General features: G+C 45.8%; 1 protein-coding gene across 7 annotated transcripts in view; it reads left to right on the plus strand.

Annotated features, from left to right (window-relative positions):
* The window catches only part of NTM (neurotrimin), a 624,942-nt gene extending 615,735 nt beyond the window's left edge, over window positions 1–9,207 (plus strand). For 2 of the 7 annotated variants that reach the window (XM_019547015.1, XM_019547019.1), the window contains 2 exons: window positions 2,917–2,949; window positions 7,363–9,207. In XM_019547015.1, coding sequence (XP_019402560.1) covers window positions 2,917–2,949; window positions 7,363–7,463 — 134 coding nt within the window. In that variant the 3' untranslated portion in view covers window positions 7,464–9,207. The remainder of the gene's footprint in view (window positions 1–2,916; window positions 2,950–7,362) is intronic. The other 5 variants (XM_019547017.1, XM_019547020.1, XM_019547018.1 and 2 more) reach the window with 3 other exon arrangements.
* Window positions 9,208–10,808: the final 1,601 nt, after the last annotated feature.

Here is a 10,808-nt window from a genome sequence, read left to right on the forward strand (position 1 = left end):
CAAAGAAAAACAGCTCACTCTCTGGGTAGACTTACCCCTGTGAATTAGGGTAGCAGACCCAGGCCTTTAATTATCCTTTCTCCAAAATCTGTTTACTGAGTCCTACAAACTTTGTCAGGCATCTTGTCTTTGCTAAACATGAATAAATATCCTTAAAAAATCATTGTTTTAAAGGCACAGGGATTCTTATTGCAGGCCTTTCTTTTAATCACTAATTCGGGCTTCTTTAATCTGATCAAGACTTCGGGAACCAAATATATTTTTTCTGTTACTAAAAAAGTACAATTCAATTTCTCCTTTCATTGTGATCAATGTTGATTGCCGCCGGCAAGCATGATTAGAGAATTCTATCTACAATTTGCCATGCAATTAATAAGGATGGGACCATAGTTCTACATGGGAGAGAAGGGCCTAAGGGAAATCCTCATCATAATAACAATATAACCCAAGTGCCAATCAAAGCCATGTTATCTCGACACTCCAGACCAGACTCAACCCTGCCACAACGCTGCTGTTATACCAACAGTGAAATGTGTCCCTGAAGGAAAATGGAAGGAGGAAGAGATTCTTAGCTGGTGCTAATTGGCAGAGCACCTTTGAGCTTGATTAGTGACACTGCCATATGCTTTGCCAGCTGTGATGGCCAGTCTGTAATGCAATCAGTAGCTCTTGCATGGCTGGGTTATGCAGCCCGGATTCACATTTCTGAGAGCCTCACCTGCGTTATCCTAATGTGGGAGTACCCCGGGTTGAATTCTGGCTGTTGCCAAAGTAGCCACTGCTCTCTGGTTGCATCAAATGTTGGGCATCCTTTTTTGTGATTTTCCAGCCTGCTGCACCCCTGTAGCTCCAGGTAGCATTAGTGGGAGCTGCCAGTACTCAGCGCCATTGCAAAATGGGACCTGTGGTATCTCTGATGGGGGTGCCCAAACTAAGAGGGACACAGAATCAGTGACTCCTTGGGCCAGATCTGGACCTTTGCCAGTTCACACCAGCTGAGGATCTCACTCAGATAACAGTGATGGTCATTCTTTACATTCACAGTGCTTTGCATATTGAAAGCCCCTAACAGATACTAACTAATTCAGTCCTCACAAGACCCTTGTGAAGGACAGAGTGTCATAAATGATGGAAAATGGAGGCAGAGGGGTATGGTGCCTTGCTCCAGGTAGTAAGCCTTGCCAGATATAGAGTCTGGGACCTCCTGGTTCCAGCCGCCTGGAGGTGAGTCTCATTTCACTTTCTTCTCCTAATTAACTCGCTATCTAGAGTATTAGCCAGGGCAGCTCACGCAGTCAATGGAAGGCCCAATCTGGACAGGGGTTGAAGTCCCCTCTCTGCCTGGTAAATCTTCAGTTCTGGCCTTTGCATTCCCGTGCCATGCATGGAGAAGGAGGCTGGTGGCAGGCTGACAAGAAATCTGTAAGACCCCGGTTTCATGCCTCTTTGTTGTTGAGGCTGCCATCACTTTGGTACCCCCTCCTCCACCCCCCTGCATTGTTGGGTCCCCGGTGGTTTAGGGCAGCGTTGGCGGGCTGCTTTCTTGGTCTCCAAGTTCCCAACAGTTGCACAGCAGAGAGATGCAGCCCCAGCAGAGGCCTGCAGTGCCAGTCAGCACTCTAGGACTCCAGAAAACTTACCAGCAGACAGTTTGCATACTTGTAAATCTGGCATTTAATACTATGTTTAAGGTTAAAAAAAAAAAAAAAGAAGGGAAAATTCAAATTATTGTACATGTGCAACAGGCTTCTTTTTAATAATTGTATTCAGAAAGAGCTTTATGCTAGTTAGTATTAAGGTGCTATTGCGAAGGCATTTGTGTGTATGCCTTTCCAGAAATGCTGCCAGTCTCATCAAAAAAAAAAAGTATTTTGAAAAGCAGACTTCAGTCCACTGAAATATTTCAGAGGATAGACTTCCCAAGAAGGTGGTACAGTGCCCAACCTTGGACGTCTTCAAGAGGAGACTGGACAGACACCTTGCTGGGATCATTTGATCGCAGCAATATTCCTGCCCAAAGCAGGGGGGTTGGAATCGATGATCTCTCGAGGTCCCTTAATATCTATGATTTCTGTGATCACAGAAGAGCAGGCAGGTTTCTTAGATGTGCTGGGGAGAACTGGCTCTCTGCCTGATGTCCATGAATTGTCCTCCTCCAGCAGGAGCTGATCTCCCGTAAGGCAGGAGATGGGGCTCTTTCCTTTTCAAGAGTGCTACATAGGAAGGGGAGGCAGGACACTGGCCCAAGCAAGTAGAGGTGAGCTTGAGTCTGACCTCTTCAGTTCTGGTGAGTTGAGATCTTGACCTAGGCTTGGCGAATAACCCAAGCTCTCTAATGGCCCAGTCTCTCATGCCTGCTGTAAGTTCAGAGAGCATTTGCAAAACACACCTGTCTGCATCAGGGCTGATTCTCCCCTCCCTAGTGGCATTGGGGTCTGGGACAGGAGTTGCATAAACCAGTTTGAGCTCAACCAGTTAAGTCTGATTTGACATTCAAGCAGGTTTATCTCAAACTGGTTTTGACCATTATGTGCACTGGATATCTGTTCTGTTACAGGTTTTAACCAGTTTCTGATCACTTAAACCAGTTTATCTGTCTGTCCCTAGCCTATGGCAGTAACTCATGTCTATGCAAAAGGAGTGTCCAGGGACTCCAGTTCAGAACAAGGGTGCGGGGCCGTCCTTTCGCATAGGGATAAATGATGCCACCAGGAGCAAAGCAGTGGGGAATCAAGTCCAGGGGGACACAGGCCTTATCAAATATTCCTAGCAGCAGCCGCACTGAGGATAGAGGGAGGCACAGTTTGAGCAATAAGCCCACAAGGCCAGCAGGGGGAAGAGTCAGTTGAACTATCTTTAAATGGAGCCTTTCCATTTATCTTCTGCCCTAACGATGACTTGTTCTTTAATTTTTAGAAGAGACAACTACAGCCCTGACACCCTGGAAAGGTCAGTAAAATCTGCTCCCTTAACTGTGAATGCTCCCCCAGCTCTGGTTTCCTTGCTGCCACCAGCCCCTCTGCCTCCTCCATCCTTAATTTTCCTGCAGCTGACCTAACCTCAAGAGATCTGCTGACTAGAACCGATCTGTTGTCCCACGCCGCCCCTAAGCGCACCAATTAAACTAAGTTGCTTGTCGAACCCCTGACTTGCAACTGAGTAGGGACCCCTGCAGCTTGCTTAGAACTGCTTGCAGGGGTCTTGCTCTGCAGCGTGTGCAATTAGGAGCAGGAACTAAAACTGCAATGACTGTAGCCTCCATCTTGTCAGGGACTCTGCTGCCTGTCCTCCTTTCTTGTAGCCTAACACTCTGCAGGGGTCTTCTGTAAGGAGACTTTTCTCTGCGTGCCGTGTGCTCCTTGCCATGTCCTCTATCGCATCCCCCCGCCTCCCCACCCCGCGCGTGCTCTGTCCCCTTGTGCCGTGACATAGATCACGAGGGCTTTCTGGTCTGATTCACCATGCTTCAGAAAAAAATGTGCCTCATTTGAGGCCCTTATTCCTCCCAGATGTTTTCAGAGCATAATTGATGCATATAACATTTCTCTAGGACACTATAGAGCTTGATAATTGGCCTCTTTGGACTGTCACATGTTTTCCTAATGAGCTGGAAGCAATGAATGCATGAAACCTGGAGAGCAGCCACCGCCTCAGCTAGGCACAGGCACCCCAGGTTCCTTATCACCCATGCCGCCATGGACGCAGCCCTGCCAGTAGGAAAGAGCAGGGGCTCCATTGTCCCCACCCAAAGCGCTGTGTGTCCCCTCCAGGCTCATCATTCATCAGGTTCAATCCAAGTGTTAGGTGTCTCAGGCTTTCATCTCCCTGGGGTGATGGGTCCATCTCTGTTATGACCCACCAACTGGCACACTTGATTTTTCCTTTTAATGGTCAAGATAATTAAGAAAAAAAAAGTTAGAATCGGTCTAACAAGAGAAGCTGCACCAGAGCAACCAGCCAGAGACACAGCAGAGGCCACCTCACTCCAGCCTCCAGCATCCACCTCACTTGCTCGGCTCTTCCAAAAATCGGGCTTCTTATTTCTGTGTCCTTACAAAACGTCAAATTATTTTGGAAACCACGCCAGAAATCATGAGTGACTGGTGCCTCCTGAATCTGCAGGGGCACCTGCAGAAGTCGCCGACCCTGTCGGGGGGGGACCAGCCCTACCGGCAGCATCAGTGTTGGCCATCAGGGGGGCACCGGCCCCATCAGGGGGGCATGTGCACCCCTGTGTATCTCCCAGCAGTTGCCTATACCAGAAATATCATAATGGGAGCTGCTCGAAGGAAAATCTGGCTTCATTTGTAGGCTTGATTTTTTTTTCCATCCAAACCTCTTTTTCAAGTCAGCATGGAAGGGGCCTCCTGGGCCATGAGGTCCAGTCCTGGCTGTGCCAGGCCAGAACATCACATAGGGAATCCATCCCGCTCCATCCAAGCCCAGTTAGGTTGTTTGCCTACCCTGCTTCAATGGAAGGATGTTTCCGAACCTTGCTCCTTTGATGTTTAGAAACCTGCTCTTAATTCCCAGGATATATTTAAACACAGCCTGTTCCCATTCCTTCTTGTGTCAGCATTATCTTCTAAGTTCTGCATACGCATGGCAGTTTAGAGGCGTACATGCCAGTCTTGTTGCCAGCTCCGCCAGCCCATTAGGGCATCTGTGTGTCCCCTCACACCGTCTTATGTGCCACAGGGCAGCTCCGATAGCACATCTCCTTCCAGCCTGGGGGTAGGGAAACATGGCCAAGATGCTTCTAGCTTCCCAGCAATCCCCAGTTACCACCCTTCTGGGACCACATGCTACTAGTGCCAGTTAGAGAAGCTCTGGGATCTGGGAAGCATAAATGAGATTTAAAGCCAATTTTATATTCCTACTCCCCTGGTGCTGTTCTGACTGCATCTGACCCATTGACATTCTTATTGTCAATAAGACTTCCTGCTGCTGCTGCTACCTGGCAGGAAATCTTATCAATCAATCAGTCAGTCAGTCATCGCACTGGGAAACATTTTAATCTCGATTTTGAGATCTTTACTATGTATTCCACTTCCTTTTAATTTATCCGTAGGTTAGAAAGCACAATGACCTCTAAGATTTCAGGAGAACTGCTGAAAGATCAGCATGAAACAAACCAATTATCGGATCGCAATCTGTCCTTGCATCTACCTCTGTTTACTCCATTGATCGCAGAGTTTGGCCTTGGGTCGTTAGCGTATGAGTTTTTAGGTTTTAATTTTTGGTTTCCTGTTAGTTTTCATTATTATGGTTAATAGTTAAAAAAAAAAAAAAAAAAGGGGGCTCCCCTTCCCCCTGCCCCAACCATTTGCAAATGCCACCTAATCCTCACAACACCACATTTCCCAACAGATTGACTGGGGGACTCATGAAAGGCAGCGGCTAAGGTTTTCAAAATTGGCCGTGGATTTTGAATGCTTCCATTTTTTTGAACTTGGTAGCTATTCTGGTGTGAGACAAGAAGAAGTACAAAAAAACTAGAACTCTTGATTCCAAAATGATACCGTTTATTAGACAAACTGGGAAATTGCAAGAGGACAATTTTCTTGCAATTTCCGAGTTGGTCTAATAAAAGGTGTCATTTTGGAACCAAGAGTTCTAGTTTTTTGTATGTCCATGTTTTTGGGTGCTTGAAACCCCCTCCAAAATCACTCACAGAGTGCCATAATGTGCACATTGTTTGGTAGACCTCAGCTGCAAGAATCAATTCATGGCTTTATACTGAGGAAGACTAGGCGGCGAGGAAAAAAAAGAGCAATTTTTTTTTTTCTTTTCAGCCTTCTCCCTCCATCTCCTCTCTTTTCCTTTGGCGTTCTCTGGTGCATGTTCCAAGAGGGGATAATTAGCAGCGAGCAAGACACTTAGGGCTCAGGAGACCTTGTTACTAAAAATGACAGACAAGATTTTTATGAATTTCTTTAAGAACACATCTTCTAATGATGGGCTTGGCCTCGTGTCCATGAAAACTTCCATGGTGCCACGGACAAGTGAGATGGGTAGAAAAGGAGTGATAAGAACAAAGCCTAGTGCTAAAACAGGGACCGGTGGGCATAGTTTGGCCTTCTCTGCATGATCATTGTGTTCAGTTTCCTGCTTCAAAAATAACTTTTTTTATTATTATTATGGAGCATGTGGGAATAGTCCCACTGCTTTTCTGTTTTTGTTGCATTTCTCCTTCTCCTGGGCTGGATATGCTCCTGGGAAGCTAGGGCATCAAATAAGCAATCCCACCGTTGCCTCTGCTGATAAACAGAGAGGAAGGGAAAGAAAGTGAGATGGCATTAGCTGAGGAAACAGCCCTTTTATGTCTCTCGCCACAGCATGTCCAGTCTCTAAGTGCTCGCCTCGGCCCTCCACTGCGGACCCAGCTGGAGGTCATTTTTCACTAACAAAACACATGCTCTTCTATAGAGAAATCAGCTGCAAATGTTGGCGCGTGGAGCAGAGTTCACTCTTGGGTTTTTGCTAGACACAAAATGCACCTGCAAACGCATCCCCCAGCTGCATGTGTGAAGGGCACAGCTGAAGGGAACTGCAGGTCCTCAAGGGACATCCAGAAACTCGTCTGCCTCGGGTGCACGGGCCGTGGGGTAATCAGCATGCTTAGATGCCAACCAGCTTCCATCTAAGGACAGCCCATGCAGCTGGTTTACGGAGCTCCACGGGGATCAAACGCAAGCCCTAGTGAAACAAGCCACAAGGTATTTGCAGAGTGAGCCCATTATTGCATTTGTGAGAGAGGGAAAGTCTCAGAGATGATCTGGCATAACACCTTGGGTGCCTCTTTCTGGGGCACCCCCTACCAGCTTTCCCTTTGCTTAGGAAAGTAAAGAAAAGAAGCAGGTTGCACTGAGTCGTAGAGAGGCTTGTGGTATAAACAGGACTCGTAGGATGAAATTAAGAAAGAAGAAATTTAGACTGAACGTCAGGAGATGGCCCAAAGCGCGTGCTGGATAAGGCTCTTCAGGGGGAGGCCTACAAGCTCCATTGCCAGAGCTTTCTAAAACCAGGCTGGAGGCAGCAGTCGTGACATTCCTGGGTTGCCCTTCAGGAGATGGACTGAATGATTCAGTGAGTTTTGCCGTGTCTGATTTCTCAGGCAGATATAGACATGAGTTTCATGGTTTTGGGCACCCCATGGGGAGATGCTTGAATGAGCATCACCTTTTTCAGGCATGCTAGGAAGCATTTCAAACCAGGCACCGGCAGGACTGAGGTGCCCCAAAGCAGTAGTCACGTTTGCATCTGTTCCCCCATGTTTCTAAGCACTAACCATGGCAATTTTGCTTAATTCCCAATGGGTCTTAGCTGATGCCCTTGGCTTTGTCCCTCTGCCTCCTGCAGGTCCCGGCGCAGTGCACGATGGGAACAACGGTGCGTCAAGAAGAGCTGGCTGCGTCTGGCTGCTCCCCCTCCTGCTCCTGCACCTGCTCCTCAAGTTTTGACCTCAGTGCTGATTTCACGGAGTAGCAACCACCACAGCAACAAGAAGAAGTATGCGATTTGTAAGAAAAAAAATGTCCTAATGAGAGTATAATTACCAGGAAATTTGGGAAGAGAGAGAGAAATCAAAGGGAATTTTGAAGAAAAAAAAACCCCAAAATTTTCTGCTGAAGTTTCAACACGACTGAGTCTTTTTCTTTCTTTTTTTCTTCAATGGGCAACTGTGCAGGTACCGAGGACCAATGAGTACATTTGGGTGAGCAGCTTCCCTTCTCACGCCCCCACCGCCCCGCTCTAAGGCAGTTGGCTCGGTCGTATTTTCCCACCCATCTCTCTCACGGAGGATTGCAACATTGGCCACCCATCACACAACACTTCTATCCAGATGCACAGCTTTTTTGAGATTTCCCTTCCTTTTCATGAACTGTGCCGCCATTTGTGTTACTATATATCTATAGAGATATATATATATATATATATATATATATATATATATAAAAAAAAAAAGTTAACGACGATGACATGGATGACAAAAGGAAGAAAGCAAACTGATTGTTAAACATTTCTTCATTTTACTACACACGGACATCATGGATAATAAAGGATTCTGAGTCATTATTAATTTTATTAATTATATTTTCTGATATGAGCCTAGAACTGTTAGTTCATAAAAAACAAAAACACAAAAAAAAAGAGAAAAAAAAAAGGAGAAGAGAAGTACGTTTATTAAGCATTAAAAACACAAAGAATGAATAGTGTTCTTCTTAACAAGGTTTAGAAGAGGTGGAATGGCAGTTTTGTTTGCAAAATCGGTGTGAACTATCGCGTCCTGCAAAAAAAACCCAACAAACCCCCTGGTTTTACAAACAATTCCTCCACCAGCGTTACCGGAAACTCCGTCTTCTACTCTGGTGTACGACACAGAAGATACTGTGCTATCTACTTACTGTTTTGGAAATGGAAAGGGTGATATTCGCTGTGTGTTGAGTTGGATGGATATGCTTATTCTTTTTATGGAATATATATATACCGTATATATACATATACATATATATATATTATTATTTTTCGTTAGAGTTCTAGCCACATTATTTCTCAGCAGGGTCCTTCTGCCATTACTGCATGCTGTATATGGAGTTAGCTGTGTATTGGTCTTCTAAGAGATGATAGAGTTTATTGGTAATTGTGTAATCAATTCCTGCATATTTTTTTTTTTTTCCTCCTTCCTTGGGTTATTTCCATGTTGGAGACACTGACAAACAAACAGACAAACAAACGGGAAGTTTAACAGCTGCAGCGTCTTTTTCCAAGTCTGGAAGCCGTTTTGACAAGCGTTCTTCATTTCCCCTTCTCTACACAGCTCGGGACGTTAACACAACACAGACTTTAAAAAAAAAAAAAAAGAAAAAAAAAGAAAAAAAAGTTTTAAAGTAAGAAAAAAATATATATCTCTATATAAAAGAAAGTGAAGGAAAAAAAAACAACAAACAACCCAGAAAACTAACACCACCTTTGAGTTGGCCATTGGCTGGTCGTCTGATTATGTGTGTGTCTCTGGGAAAAATTAACTCACTTTATTTTATTATTTTGTTTCCTTCTTTGTGGACGAATGTGAAGAAATGCGCTTTGCATTGAGGTCTGGGGATACTGCCGTAGCTAGGGGCCCTTCAATGCCCGTGACTCGGCTGGGGGCCACGTGGGGGAGGTTGTCTCTGACTATACATTAAAAACAAAGTGTTCCATGTTGCTCTTCAGCCTGGTTGTGGTACTCATTGTAAGAGCTGGGCCACCGGTTGTGCAGAGGCATCTATGTTTGGCTAATGTGTTCTCAAAGGCTCATAAGTCTTCAATAAAGCACTGCTCTCCTACACAGAAGAGAAGTGGGTTTGAAAACAATATGCTCAGGAGACCTGCAGGGAACCTGGGGGAAGCAATATGAGCTCTGTGAAAGATAAGGGGTACCGGACCCTGGTTGTTAGCATCTCTCTCTTCCCGATGCCTCCTAGCTATGGGTAGTGTCCAGATGCAGCTGGCTGCTGATCCTCTGGGGGTACTGGTGGAGCGAGGAGGAGGGTGATAATAACTAATATTGCAGCAAGCATCACAGCATGGAATGAAAGAGGAAGAGCAAGGGCCCTATTTAGTCCTTCCTCGTAGAATATGAATGTAAAGTCATCATTGTCCACCGGCATACTGCCACTGGCTTCCCTACCTTTGGTCCCCAGTGAGCCACTGACTCATTCAGGAGCCCCTTGGGGTTGATTTTGGGAGCTATGAAATACTCCAACATCTTCCCCTTCACCATCTTCAGGGCCAGCCTGTGCCTGGGTTGGGCAGGATACTCCATCTCCACCTCGCCAAATCAAGGCTGTCTCATTCAAACCCCTTCTGGGGACAATGCTGTGCTACAGAGCCCCAGAATGAATCTACATGTAACCATCTAAATTTACTGGAGAATACCCTCCTAATTCTAGGATGCTGATTATATCCAAAGGTTTTCAGCTGCTGGCCAGCAAATTAAGGCCAGGGCTTTCTCATTCTAAAATAAATCAGTAGGCCTGTGCAAAGCTGCTAGCATTCCCTTCAGATTCAGGCTTCACGTCTGGGCTTCCAAATTGGCTAGTATTTGCTTCTGAATCGGGCTGGATCTCCTCCAGATCAAATCAGCACCCGAAGCTTCGCACAGCCCTACAAATCAGCAGGTACAACTGTAATACCTTAGGTGGATGGTTATGGAGCCCAGCGCCTTTACCCAGAACTGGAGACACGCACGCACTTGAAGACGTTGTGCTTACGGTAGCCCCCGGTTCACTGTCCCATCTTCCCTCATCCATCCCTATGTCTCTCAGTAGCATAAATGCTGTCCTTTCCCCCCCACCCCCATGGCTTTAAACGGTGTAGATAAGTTTTGTTCCTTAAGACCAAGAGGTCTGCACGCTGCAGCATGTCCATTATGTGACAGTGCCTGTGACAATACCAAGGCCAGTAACTCAAGGGCTGGAATATGATTATTATTTTTAGGCACTTCTTTGGTCTTGCTTTTCCTTAACTGCAGAGTTAGGGCTCTTCCAGCCCTATTTTGACCACATTGTGACAGATGCAAGCTTATTAAGCCCACAGAGCTGCATCTATGGCCCTTGTTACACGTTACATTTATTATGCAGCTGACTGGTTAATGGCACTATAAATTTAGGCAGGCCACAAGTGCTAAGTATTTATCCTACAATTAACTGGTAAATCACGCAATAAATGTAGACCAGCCACAGGTGCAAAGTAAGTACCGCACCATAACAATGACTGTCTAGCTATAAAAAGAGCAAGCCTGATACAAAGTTAGTGCTTGAAAA

Source organism: Crocodylus porosus, unplaced genomic scaffold (assembly GCF_001723895.1).
Source record: "Crocodylus porosus isolate Cpor-Errol unplaced genomic scaffold, CroPor_comp1, whole genome shotgun sequence".
Taxonomy (NCBI): domain Eukaryota; kingdom Metazoa; phylum Chordata; order Crocodylia; family Crocodylidae; genus Crocodylus; species Crocodylus porosus.